This window comes from Pararge aegeria, chromosome Z, assembly GCF_905163445.1.
Source record: "Pararge aegeria chromosome Z, ilParAegt1.1, whole genome shotgun sequence".
Classification (NCBI taxonomy): Eukaryota; Metazoa; Arthropoda; class Insecta; order Lepidoptera; family Nymphalidae; genus Pararge; species Pararge aegeria.
This window is the reverse complement of record NC_053208.1, coordinates 9271504-9286737: the sequence shown is the minus strand read 5'-3', so window position 1 is coordinate 9286737 and position 15234 is coordinate 9271504. Positions and strand designations below refer to the sequence as shown.

The 15234-nt window shown below is 36.9% G+C and overlaps 1 protein-coding gene across 1 annotated transcript in view; it reads left to right on the top strand.

Annotated features, from left to right (window-relative positions):
• LOC120636490 (dynein heavy chain 6, axonemal) overlaps window positions 1-9096 on the top strand; it is a 95042-nt gene extending 85946 nt beyond the window's left edge. Inside the window, exons 65-68 of the mRNA XM_039907995.1 lie at window positions 4735-4887; window positions 7171-7371; window positions 8356-8479; window positions 8867-9096. Coding sequence (XP_039763929.1) covers window positions 4735-4887; window positions 7171-7371; window positions 8356-8479; window positions 8867-9096 — 708 coding nt within the window. The remainder of the gene's footprint in view (window positions 1-4734; window positions 4888-7170; window positions 7372-8355; window positions 8480-8866) is intronic.
• Window positions 9097-15234: the final 6138 nt, after the last annotated feature.

Genomic DNA, 15234 nt, shown 5'->3' with positions numbered 1-15234 from the left:
GGAATATTACTAAAGAAATGGTTCAATCGGTTGAAAGAAATATAAGTTAACTTTGTATTCCTAGATACATTATGTTTGAAATGAGCGCAATTAGTTTAGAAAAAAAATGGTTTCCTGTTCTGGTTACAAATAGAGGAAAAATTTTGCAGTCAAGACATCCAGCCTTAAGCAAATGCAAAATTGCCTCAAGATCTCTTCAGTCAGACAAAAAGGAAAGCCCGCATATACTCTTACCATGTTACCACGGAAAATATTTGTTTATTTTTGACTAAGCAATTGGTCCCTTACGTTATCGTAAACGTCGTATATTATATTATATATATCGCTGAAAATAATATATACTGAGCGGAATATATAATTCTACATATAATATAGAACGTTATACAGGTAATCGAGAACACTGCAGACCTACTGAGTCGGCCTGGTATATTTCGATAATGATTTATTTTGCTTGTATTGAAATTTTAGTTTGTGCTTTCATCATTATCATAATCAGTTTTCAAAACACCCACTGCCGTGTCTTTCATAACTCTCAGAGGTGATGAAATTTTGTATACTACCTTATTCAATTTGTACCCTCTAGAATGTTCTAGTAATAGTTGGCACTTTAACGACCTTTATATTTGCCACCTTTTAGCGATAGTAATCGAAACCAACTGCTTAACTTTCTATCTGAGGCACGGGGAAGACAACACTATTTTTTACTAAGTATTTCTTAGTAGACCAACCAAATACCAAACAAGTTTTGAGCCGACTCGGAAATGAACTTTGAACCGCTGCTTTTGGTATAAGCTGATCCCTATACCAACGAGGCAAATGCCTAATCTGTATTATATTATATGTTAATGAATAGTTATAGTATTTCAAGAAACCTGTAAAGTAAATTGTATCACTATTAGATACAATCTATAAATACATTTTATTGGATCATGTATCATACAACTTAAATTGTGATGCCCCCCTGCGCCCGCTGCCTTCCTAAACTTTGACATTTTAGCTGGGCGAACCAGATTGCGCCAGGTCATGATAACCTGGTAGCCTCCAGAGTCCCGCGCATGCGCTTTTATGCCTCGATAGTTCTAGAAGCTTCCATGGTCACGTCCCCGTACCCCGCATCCCAGAACCTCCGAAGCTTTCCACGCATGCGTAATTTTGCAGCAAGTTCAAATATATTTATAACCGATTTCAAACAAAGGATCAGGTTATTTAGTCGATTGTTGTTAATAATTACTACAATTCTTGGCGTCGTAGCATCCCAAAACCAGAGTCTGAAGCACTCTAGCTTCCTGAACGCTTTCTTACACGGACACCCTAAGTACTATCCAAAATTAATTAACAGATACCCACTCCCTATTTTCATAGGTTGTTATCGGGGTTGGGGGTCCCGTCTAGACGTCGGATATATTTATAATCAGAGGTAGCAACAGTATTCAATATCGGCAGATTAATGTCTGGATGGGTCCGAATTGGAAATGTAGGGGCGCATTTCGAGAACATACAAAGGGCCGACTTTATTTATAGCAGGCGGTTCACCGAATAGCTACTTATTTAAAAAGCTTATTAGGTATCAGTTGAACGCCTGATTGAGCGCGTTTAGTATTCACCACAAAATAACCAATTTTTAATTTTCTTGAACGGCTGAACGTAACTGAATTTAACGAAGTCGTTTAACCGTAAATTAGCACGTTTCGAGAACTGTGCTCTCGTAGAGATTAGTATATTATACTTGCATTATTTTCTCAGATACACTTAATTTTGGATTATTTTAATTTTTTTTTTGTTGTCTACGTCTATTTAACATGCAGTCGGTATGTTATTTATTGGTGGATAATTAACAAGAGCACTATCTCAACCTATTTTGAAAATGAAGACGATTTAATACGAAATAAATCTTTAAAAAATACGAAAAACGTATTTTTTTGACTTGCTGAATATTTTTACCTACGCCATTTATTGCGTAGCATCAAATTAAAAACCTTTAACCGCACCTTTAACCGCTTTGCTATTTTAATTACTTGACTTGTAAATTATATTATGAATCAAAAATATCAACAATAGTGATTGTGATTATTTTATGTGCTATAAACTTTTCTTTTTGTGCGATATATAAAATGGGTCCAAGAGAGTCATGAAGGGATAAATTTAAAGAATTTAAAATAATGACGGTGCATAGTCAGTACATATATGAAAATTTAATTTATGTCCATAAAAATATATCAAAATTTAAAAAGAAAATGCACTGTAACAATATAAATATTAGAAGCAAAAATAAACTCGTTGTGCAGTTTACTAGGCTACACAAAATTGCAAATTCATTCACGGGCAATTGTATATTATTTTATAACAAATTACCAAATGAAATCTTTGAGATGTCTCTCATTAAGTTTAAAGTTTATATAAAACGTAAGCTTACAGAAAAATCCTATTATAATATTAAGGATTATTTAATCGATAAAAAAGCTTGGGTGTGAATTGCTCTAGGTTCATAGCTTAATATAAATTTACTGGTAGATGGTGATAACAAAAAAATAAATTTACCCGGCTAAGTTTGTTGTGGGCTCTTCTTAGACCAGGGCGCGTTTGGAACCCTCGTAGTTTTATATTTAAGTTGGCGAACGAAGTTATCACCATCCCGTTACAATTATGTAAATGTAATGCGTATAAAAACGCTATACTTCAGATACTTGGATGGACAGTTGCAACATCAAGTTATTAAACTGTAACTATTGATAAATGCATAAAGATAACTTGCAAAAACACAAATGATTATTAATAATAACATGAATGCAGTGATATAGGACGCATTAATGATTAATCGTATTCATTAATCTATATAGGCAGGTGTGCCATAAAGTTTAAACTTTAATATATTCCTCCGCGAATTAATCGAAAGTTAAAGTCGCTAGTCGCATTTCAATAAATGCCAAAATTATTATTTTATAACTACATTTTCTAAGGTGCCGTGAATGTACGTAATGAATAATGATCTTTCTCGTTGTATCAAATAGTTACGTAAAAAAATTAAAGCCCGATGCCGGTTCACTAGTGAATTCACTAGCGTGGTTTGCTTAGGTACAACAACTTAGTAGTTGTGAACACTACTCATAGCGATTTAGTTATTGAGATTTAATACAGTCATCATATTTTACCACCTACATCAATAACTTGCATTAACCATAATCCCCGTTGAGTGCAGGCTTTGCAAATACTTACCTACCTATCTACCGAAAAAGGTTTAAGCCGACAATTGGGGTTCATGAAATGTGGGGTGCTTTGTTTGCGAAAAGCATATTAAAACGCTATACTTCAGATACTTAGATGGACAGTTGCAACATCAAGTTATTAGCATCTCTTTCTAGATACAGCAATGAAAACAGCTATCCCTTTCACATCAGACGTCAAAGGTAACCCCCGTTGGCGCACATTATTACGAATCAATCAGCTCCGTTAATTAATATTAAGTGAAACATGGAAATGTCAGCCTTATCGATGGTGTTTACGATACATTTTAAGTTTACCGTACCCGAGGGTTATTAAATTTTACGTATATACCTATACAAACAAATCTGTAAGAATACAACGCTAGCTTTTAGCTGCTACAAATTGTAAACCACGTAGCATCTATGTCGCAACTGCCTCGTTGGTCTTTTAGTTAGAATGTTTACTAAGGATCAAGAAGTTCTAGGTTTGTTACCCAAGACACACCTAAATTTATAATAAAATATTCTTAGTTTCATTTCATTTTACATTTCCATCAGTGGAGCCTTTAAGAATTATGATTTACAAAACCAACTCAGCCATTGTTTAGATTAGAGTAAAATAATTAATAAAACTTCTTTTGATATTCTTAGTATCAGTAGAGCTTTTGTAGGAGAACTCGTCCAGGGAAGTAATTTTTGCAATGCTTTGTTCCGGTCTGAAGGGCTTTGTTAATGGTTTGCATACCATGCCATACCATGTGAAGTTTTGCATTGTTTATAGGAGATGGTTTTGCACATAACATCGGGTGGTGCCATCGGCTTGGTCCGTCAATTATTAATATAAAACAAAAGACTTCGTTAGTGATAATCCATTAAACTAGTAATAGATGATCTCATTATTCTTTATCATCGACCAGATTAAGGAAAAAAATTATCACGACTCCTAAGCATCAGTAGCCTTTAGCAGTCCACTGTTGTACTAAAGGTCTCTTCCAATGGGAGGTTTTCCACCGCGCTGGGCAGATGGGTTGGCGATTGCAGTGGATGGTAGTAGAAGCCCAGCAGGGCTAGCACGGGCAGGAGATAAAAGTTATATGCCCCGATTATATCCCCTGACAGGGGATACAACGTGTTCATCTACTAAATCACGGGAACAGGGAAGAGGAGAAGTTTACCCCGGTTTATTATTACACATATATTATTTGGATATTATTTCCACTTGTGCGCCAGTGCTCTGATAGTTGATACAGCTGTGGGAGAAGATAAATTCATATCCTTTCCCCGGGGATATAATTGTCTCCGGCCCATGCTACCCGTGCAGAGGACGCTCTTTCAGGCGTTTTGTACGACACCCGCGAGGAGAGGGCAGAGGTGATAATTGTAACTACTTATTCTGATCTACCATCACCACAGGCCATATTATCTTCACGTCTCTCATTATCTGGAAGTTTTACTATAATTTTTTGACAAGTAGGTAGATATAAGTACCAATTGGAAAGAGCGGTTAGTCTTGAATCGTTCTCAAATTGTTCAGGGCGTAGTGGTGATGTCGGAGGCGTATGAGGCTGTATTCAACGCATTCATCAACAACAAGGTGCCGGACATGTGGCATCGCAAAGGATATAACTCGCTAAAGTCACTCGGCAGCTGGATACAAGACCTGACCTTGAGACTTGACTTCATCGAGGTGAGGTATTACGCGGTATATACAAGTAATGGTGACCTAGTTAGGGTTAGGCTTCGGCCGCTCCACCGAGGGGACCGAGTTCGATCGCTGGCACGCACCTTTTTAAAGTGGTGAATTTAAGCTATAAATATCTCCCAGGAACTATTGGTATGATCTCCCTTGACCCCACTTTAGTCTTGGATTGAGTTCTTATTTACATATGTAATTACAAATATTTTATCAAACAAAATTTAAATTCAAATGCCCCGGTCCAAATAAAGTTTTCTTCTTTTTTTTTCATATTACCTGCGTAATAATACATCGCGTAATCTAATTGAAGGGTACGTTCCTCGGACAAGGTTGATTGAACAACAAAATACAATTAACAAGGCATCATGTGCAAGGCAGGTAAAAAATGAAAAAGCAATTTTCCGGCGGCGTGGTCCGCTTCCACCCCTTCTACATGCTGGTACTTCACTATTGATTCCACACCCTCCGAGTGCACCCCTCAATTACTACACTATAGAAACATACAATTTATTCAAACCCTAGGAAGCCCAGCTGGATTGATTTATCGCCCTAACGGTATATCTCTCTCTGTCTGTCCAACTATTTTATTGGAAACAGGTAACATCATGACCGGTGCGCCTTATGATTGAATAATATTTTACATTTTGATTTAATATGTTGTTTCGACAGCTTCGTGCTTTTCATCTATCAATATAAAGTATTAATGCCAACGTGTTATTTTTAGTTCTTAATTCAGGAGTTACTTAGACAACTGTCCCCTGACCCCCTAGCGCTACTGTCTTAAATGTGGGGAGTACCGGGTTCGATCTATTTCGTTCCCAAATATATTTCCAAATTTTCTCTGCTCTGATCTGGTGGCATGTTTGGACCAAGGTCAGTTAGCACCTTAACAATGAAACGCCAAGCGATTTACTTATCATTCTTGTACGACATCGCGTAAAAACCGATAAGGGGTATGGAATGCAAACCTAACAGGTTAGTTATTAAACTAACCTGTTATGTTTGCATTCATATTAATGGATGCCTAGAATTTCGGTGGTTCCTATTAGTAGTTCAGTTTTTTTTGTACTTAATAGACAATCTTACATCCATACGAAAAATATGAAAATCCAAACACAAAATACCACAGCTTGTGGCTAGAACCATTGACTAAGTAGTTAGGTTAGCCCGCTACCACTTTAGGCTAAAATATCAAATACCTACTACCTGCAATATGTGGTAGGTAAGTGGTGTGCCAGCACAGCTGAATGACTGCAGGTTAGATTGCAATCAAGGTAAGGCAGTAATATAAGCAAGGATGACGCGATTGGGTAACTGGATTGGCGTACGGTGTTATCATTCCCATACCTACCTGCGTGCTCCGGATTCCCTGACATTGTGAAACTGATAATAGCCGTCAATTTAGCGTTGCGGTAACTGAGCATGAGGTAAGGGTTCCATGGCCAGGTAAGCCAACAAACATTTTGTAGGTATAGATATTTTCTATGGGCCTTGAACAAATCTCACAGATCTTTCAACAGCGAAGAGAATTATCAGCTAAAATCATCATCACTTTGTGCTGCATATTGCCACTTTATGTGTATACGTTGAGCAATGTCGGTAACTCTAGTTCTTCTACAGATCTCCTCCTAGAGTAGCTCTCTCCATCGCCCGCTGAATGACTCTGAGCCTTCTTATGAGGCCACCATAAGCGATCACCTTACTTATCTTTATTACCTTACAGTGAAAAACGTTGAAAATTAAATATAGTATATGTTGTTTGAACCTAATTTCGGAATACTCAGGACCTTAAAATGGGGCTGTTCTTTACTCCAGCGTGGCTGACTGCTAAGAGACCAGTTCCAAGTTTTCGAACATTAATTATTTATTATTAGCCTGAGTTTGATAGAAAAATATCTCCATTTTAAGCTAGTGTTTCTGTACTCAAAAGACTTATGCCCGTTTTCAGTAACGACGAACAAAGCAATGCCTCAATCACGCTTATCAAAGGAGATTCCTAGGCATACCTACCTATGTAACCTTTTACCTTTTAATCGATTTTCACTAGGCAACTCATATTATAACCTAACTAGTCAATGGTTCTTGCCACAATCTGTGGTATTTTGTTTTTGTATTTTCGCATGGATGTAAGGTTGTGTATTAAGTACAAAAAAAACTGAACTACTAGTAGGAACCACCGAAATTCTAGGCATCCGATTAAGGCTATTCCTAGGTTGAAAAACGGCCATTATACTAATGCGAAAATGAAAATCTCATGCTACTTTGTGTCTGTAGAAATGGTTGATAGAAGGTGCACAGCCTAGCAGCTGGGTGTCAGGACTGTTCTTCCCTCAAGGGTTGCTTACCGGTGCATTACAAGCCTACGCACGCCGCTACAGGGTGCCCATCGATGCGCTCATGTTCGACTTCGAGCCCATCAACTACTTCCTATCACAGGAGGATGTATTTAAAAGCTGTAAACTCAAGAAGCACAAGGTAGGATCCACCTATCATTTTTTACTTCAAAATTAGGCAAATTAATAATAATAATTATAGTAATAAATATACAACGACAACACAGATCACCATCTAGCCTCAAAGTAGCTTGCTTGCAAAAGTGTAGCTTGTGTTATGGGTATTATATATAATGTTCATCACACAAACATTTTCCAGTTGTAGGAATCGAACCCGTGGTCTTGGATTCAGAAGGCAAGGTCGCGGCCCATTGCGCCAATCGGTGAAATAGTTGGGCGATCCTTGTCAACAGGGTACAGTTAGAAAAAAAAAGCACTGCTAAACTTCAATGACTATCGGACTCAACATCTGAACCATTATAAATACAAAAGGTTTAGGGGTAACCGTGACTGTAATCTAGACACAAGAAAAAAAAATTGGGACGCTTAATTTTCTAGTTTTGTTGAATTAAATAATTTTTAAAACGTGTATATACGTGTAAATGAAAACCGAAATTATACTTCACAGACTTTAGAGGTACATTATGTATTGTCTCTGAGACTCACCTGTGCAACCGAAAATCTAGTTTTTAGGAAACCACCGCCACTAGTTCAGCTACTGAAATAATTGAGATACAGCCATCACATCTATAGCCCCAACATCGAAACCCCTAACATCAAAATTTAAATCATGTGACTTCGGTCACTTTGTTACGTACGCGTCGCGTACGTTCATAGTATCTTATCGTATCTTCAATAGGGTTGTCATAAGTAAACACTTGGAAATTTGTCAATGTGTTTATATGGAAAACTAAATATGCTTCTTATGATTTCATATTTATACAGGTTGATTCTTTATGAAATATTGTTTCGTAATTCTGTTACACGTTGTGTATATGGATTAGGTACACAGGTGATATTTTTAATGCGGACAGTTACCCTATTGTAATATCCTAAAAACATATATATAACTAAACATAACTTCGGTATAATTTACATACTATGTGGTTACATTTTGTAGGACGAGCCCACCGATATGTCAGTGTTTGGTCCATTAGAGAAGCCGGAAGACGGTGTCAACATACACGGATTGTTCATCGATGCTGGAAGATGGGATGCGCAGCAGAATTTACTCGTCGATGCACTGTCAGGTGTGTTAACAATATGCAGTAATAACCAAAATTCTCTATGGTTTTTCTTTATCTTAGTCTTCATGTGCCTGAATTACACTAGCAAGTACACCCTTCAGACCGGCACACATAAATTGGCGAGTAGAAATAAACATGGCTGGCAAATACTTTCCCTTCCCAGAACTCGTTCTGTACTACTAAAAATATCTAACTCAAGTATGCCCGCAAGTAACGTGGGCTGATCACAATATAATTGTGATCAGCCCACGCTAATTAAAGAAAAACTTCGGTTGGTCCATTTCAATAAGTTTTCAAAGACCTTTACTCGTTTGCTTAGTATTCCTGTAGCTAGACGTGCCGGACCCACAATAGTTTCAATAACTTTTACTAAGCTTCAGTCGCGCCCAGGTCAAATGAACCCACCGCTGCCTGTGGTGTGGTTCAAGCCAGTGCTGTCTCTGCCCAAACCGGACCCGCGCTACGAAGCCCCGCTGTACAAGACGTCCGAGCGAGCTGGCACGCTGTCAACCACGGGCCACAGCACCAACTTCGTGTTGCCTGTCCTGATACCGTCCAACATGCATTCAGAGTTCTGGATAGTACGCGGCACTGCCTTACTGACACAAATCACGGATTAACCAATCGAAATGTACCTATATATCAGAAATATATTATTTAGTAACGTCTGTTGGAAAGGGGCATCGATATAAATCTATGAAGTCCTCACAAGTACTATAGTATATCATAATAATGAATAACTATTGTTCCGCAACTTTTTATTGAGATTTATACCTTTAGAGAAATACACGTACCTACCCACAAAGTTATCATCAGGCCCAAGTCCACCACATTGGCCAGCGTGATAGACTCAGGCCTAAAACCTAAGACTAACTCCTGTGCCACTGAGCGCACGATATACCAACGCTCTCTGGTATTGTCATTCAAGTATGATAGTATTTTTTTAAATCCCCCTTGTAGTTGGCTCGGACAATGCTCTAATTACTTCTCTTCTATGAACCAGTCTTCAGCAGTGTAGAAATGTTAGGCTGAAAATGACAATAATGTTGATGATGTAAGACTATTAAGCGATTTAGCGCGTTGAAACCGATTAGGGATATTCGTATAACAAACAGCCATACCCAAAACCGTATTCAACTTACCACGGCCGAGATTAAACTTAAGACCTACATTTTAATGGAATAGAGAAAAAAAATAGTTGCATTCAGAGATCTGGATCATTTCTGTTAGGGCGCTTCTCACTCATACTGCTGATTCATCAATCGAATGTTCTACTGTACGTAATTTTACATTACACTTATTGAACAGATCGCTAGTGCTGAATATTAATTGTAACATTTGTGTTATGTTTTTTAGTGTCTGGGTGTTTATCTGTATATTATAGTATTGATGTATATCATTCATAAAAATATTCATCAGTCATCTTAGTACCCATATTACACAAGCTACGCTAGATGGCGATGGGTGCATTGTCGTAGCATATTTAAAAAAATATATTACTGTTACATTTTAACAAAAATTAATTATCGATTAATCATATTGTTTTACTTTTTCAATTTTCAAATTTTCAAATAATCAAATATTGATTAACTATAAATTTTAGAGGCGGCAAGTTGCTATTATGTTTAGACTTCTCCAAACACTTTTCGAGTTCGTCAATATATTTATTCCGGTCAACTTTTACAAACGACATCCATTTAATTATTAAATAAATTGTGTTGTAAATAAACATTTTTGCTAACGAAATTCCACTGACACAGTAATTATTTCTACTATTAACCTTCGTTTAATTAGTAACTAGCACGTGATAATATTATATATTAGCAATAAACGATGATTTTAAATAATGGTTTTTTCTTTTGATAAATAAAACTTAATTCTAAAAATTAATTTGAGAAGTGTCCGGCAGCTTATTCACAAATTAATTTAAAAAAAAGTAAGACAGTTGCAAAACTTACAGCTTTCCGACACTTGTCAGATGGTGAAACAGGGTATAAGTAAAGGGTATGGTATTAATGGGGGTTTGCAATTAAGACGAGTGATTCTTATTTAAACTGATTTATTTAAACTGATTAAAATCTTTGTATTTGGAACAATATTAGAAAACAATTGCACGATGTAACACGTGAAAAAGAAGGTGTTAGTGAGCTCGAGCTCTTGCGTGTAAGTTGACCGCAGACTGCCTCACGGGCCGCGATATCCGCAGACGGCGTTACAGACGCACGCAACGCAATTTCGATACTCAAAAATGCGTGGCGCCCACGAGGCAGCCGGCTATCATACTTTAAATGAAGATCCACAAACAGCGTGCACCTAACTCACAGGCACTGCTGCTCCAAACAGACCTATTTACAGTATAATTGTTTACTATCTTTATGTGAACGAATATCACAGTACTTCCGTTAACCAGATTATATTACATTGATGTCAATTCAGCACTACAATTGAATAAGAATATGCCTAAAATAAAAAAATAAAAAGACCTTGACCGGAGTTCTTCTACCTACTTATTGGTACGGTTAGTTGCGCCCCGCGGGTTGGCGCTAGCGTACCGAATTTGAAAGGTATTGCGCTGCCCAAGCACACCTTGCTACTGTTTACTGCGAACTTTCTATCGCCCGAACTTCATAATCAATCATATTCTTCCGATGAATTGGACTTAGATAAACTTCAAAAATAAAACCCATATTAACGTAATTTTGAGACACTTATTTTAAATCACACACAGAAAAATTGGCATAGCTTCGCAATAGTTTTTTGTTGTTTTTCCACGCTCAAACATTTGCAAGTTTTTGTTAATTGAAGTGTGGCAAAACACTGAGTCGCTATCACATCGGTATGCCTTTTTGTAAAGCCTTAATGTCTCAAAAATACTTCAATGGAGGGTTAGTTAATCTGCGTTTAACTACATCCAATTTAGTTGTTCTATACTTATCTACAAGGAAGTGAGGATCTATAAGTCATCTATAAGGATAGCATTTGCCATCTAATGATTTCAGATTAGATTATTGATTTCAGGCGTAAGAAAGACACTGTGGGCTTGCTACCATCGCAGTATTATTTTAAAATGACGCACATTAACGTGCCAAAAATAAAGGTAAATATAAGTCAAAAACAAAAACGTTAACAACATTAAAATAATACTGCTTTAAGCAATGATAGGTACCCCACCGCGCCATCACCGATATTGATGTGTAAAATGGTACCGCACTCTTATGGTAATAATCGTCAATGCCAATATTATAATAACTTGACAAGTCTCAGAGTAATGCTATACTTATCACTCTGTTCCTCGTTGGAAAAAGACAGAATTATCTCCAAACATGCCAATCTTGAGCCATGTGCAACACAATGCGCACCATTATCGATCACTAACAAATAAAAACACTCTGTCAACCATTGTAAATACATCTAATTTAAATTAATCTTTACATTTCCTACAAAAATCATTTTTTTTCAATCGAAAATATGACTGATGTTGGGTTCGTGCCGTTCGCAAGCTTTTTGCTACCGAACGCTGCAAATCTCTACCGCCCAATCTTAAACGAAGGAGTCATTTGTATATTCGAATTCGAATTACAATACGTAAGACAATGATAAAGTCACTGTGTACCCTATAAGAACAAACAGCGTTCACATCGGACACTTATTAGTGCCATTCGTTTCCTTCTTTCCCCTGTAGAATAAGGATAGCATTACTAATTTCAATCGTCCATCTGAAGATTTCGGATTAAATTTATAATAGCTTCGGGCTTAAGTAGCGAGATTTATACCAATTGAAGTACTCAATAAGTATCAGGTCATATAATCTTCAATTCTGTTGTATGAAAAGACAATTGACTGAATAAAATTGTCAGGTGTAAAAATAAAGCTGTTGTAGGACTACATTATGACGCCCTTTTATCGTTAACCTTAATTTGAAAATAGCCTAGACGTCGAATTAGTTGAGAGATTTGTGTACAACAGAATCAGCACCATAGTACAATTATAAAGAAATATTCTACAATTACAATTTGTATGTGATGAGATTAGCAATATTATATGTTTTTCGAAATATGTTTTTTTATAGCTAATTTAAATATGTTCCCATTCCTCGCACAACGCCGCACGCACTAATTCCTGTAAATTGGTTCTCGCGACGCCACGCTCGTGATCTTTTTCAGTCCCATAACATCGCTTCACCATTTGACTATCAACACTGCTCCTCCTTCATGAAGGCACAAAATTGATTCTTCGCACGAGCTCAGCTCTACGCCAAGGCAACATATTTTGGGACGAAAATAGATACGAGCGCGATTATGGAGAGACATCAAACTCCATTGAGATCCACTGCAGACATTTATTTTTGGTATGTGGCACCCGTACAAGGCAGCACTCGAGTATAAGAATTGGAGTCTCAAAATACTGATAAGGATATTGTGATTTATCATTGGATTTTTGGGACCCAAAACGAAGACCTCGGTATATTGCAATCCATTACTGACACCTAAAGTCCATGGAAGATGTTCAAGATACGAATAAGCAGATAATTCAGAAGCAAAGAAAAAACGTGCAAGTGACTAAATCTTCCAGAATCAAAATATTACGCAAAGTGAGCGCAAACTAATATGACCAGAATGCTGCTGACGGCATCGCCAAATTTTTCCGGTAACCTTTTAAAGATAAAAGAGGAGTTTTAAAGACGGAGACCAAAAAAATCCTAGAGCATTTAGAGCAATACTACTCTTTTTGCTATGACGACTCAGGATATGAACTTTTAGAGAACAGAAATTTATACTGATGCACAAGTACTTTAACCATGACACCAAGATTCGCCTGGTACACCAAGTGGTGCTATTGACAATCAAACCCCGATCAGCAAAACCTAAAACCTAAAAAATGTCTATCCATAAACCAAAGTCAGCGTCCAACTTTCTTCCTTAAACTACCAAAGCATGCTCTCGGATTACGAAAAGAATATAATAACTGACAACACTGAAGACAAAAGACCAAGGCCGCTCGAAACAAAAAGTCCAATTCGTGCAAAACTGGCCTCCAACAGAAGCCGATCGAGAATTGAACCCTTCAAAGCTGAGAAAGATAAATAAAGTTACAAAAGTCAGTAAGAATAAATAGTAGTCGTGGAAGCGAGTCGCGAGGAGCAACACCTAGGAATTAGTACGCGCGGCGTGGTGGCACTTCAGCCAAAGCTCAGGGTAACGTAGTAGAAAGCGGCGTTGTAGGAACAATTCAGTTACTTTATCTACTCTTATCTGATATTTATTGTCTTAATATGACAATCAAAACAACTAAGTAGGTACAGGCACACATTCACAGGCAACATTTAAAAAATTGTTAGTTTTCGCGTATTAACTACTTTAAATCGACTATGAGATATTTTGTAGCTAGGTGTACTTTAGGCGTTTATAATGCGCCCTCATAGAAGGTAAACATTATTTTAGAACATTGTTGCTAAAGTTTTCAAATTGCTTCAATGTTTTAGAATATTATAAAAAATATATACTATTGAAAAATGTTGCGGCCATTGCATCGACCGCAACATATAACAAAGTGCAATATGTTCTAAAATGCTTTACGATTTTCTTTCAATGAGGGTGCACAATAGTCTTAAACGATGTGTTCGTTTAAAATCATCTAACAAACTACGTGAACCTCTGATTACTTAAAATTAAATATTACAAAGTTTAAGGCCCGTGAGACCGTGGTAAAATTTCAAGGAGGAGCTTGATACAAGCTTTAATTACATTATGTGGTTTCTTTACCATTCAAGAATATGGGTTCAGCGATATATGACATCCGTTCCATAGTGGGATTCCAGTTTATGATTTTTTTTTTCATATTACTTATAACAATATTATTACTAGAACGTTAGTTAAATAAAAAACGCTTAAAATTACATATTATAACATAATAACTTATTGAATATAAAAACAAATTGGCAGGCGGTTGTACCCCTTGTTTAATAGTCGGATTCGTACTTTAAGAGGTACTCGGATAATGAGAGTAGATGATTCTAAACACCGCTATCCTATCATCTAGTGTTGTTCACAATTAAGGCATCCATTACTACAGGCGCAAAGTGCATAAAACGTGAACCCACCACGGACCAGCTGACAGTTTTCTATACTCAAGTTATGCAGAAAAACCACTTTACATCAGCACATCCTCGAAACTCCCCACAACCTTTTGGAATATTATACATCGGTCATAATAATTGAAAAAGGACGCGTGAAGTGCGCAACCGGTTGATGTCATAATAATAAAATTATATAAAAACGATAATTTGCTAAGAAAATATCATTTTTAATAATAATTTAAATCTTTACAATAAACACGTTACAAAACACTGTACCCTTACAGAATCATCGTTTCTTTACTCGGTACACGCTTCGGCAGTACCAGCGCATAGGATGCGTACAGTCAGCATCAGATACCTTACAGTAGATTTTCGGAATGGATTACACAGGTCTCATTATTCGACAAGTGAGATTTTCTACTTATGTTTACATATTCGATCGCTTGAAAGTTAACTGAGATGTAAATGGACAGAGCGACATCTAGTGGCAGTTTTGTATTGAAAGACACAGACAAGGTGGACAGATGACATCAAACGAGTCGCAGAGAGCGTACAAAAGACCTACGTCCAGCAGTGGACATCAATGGGTTGATATGATTGTATGTAGATGGTGCTCATCAAATATCATAGAAATCTCAATAACTTTCTCGGAATCGAATAGGTAGAAAATCTCACACTTGGC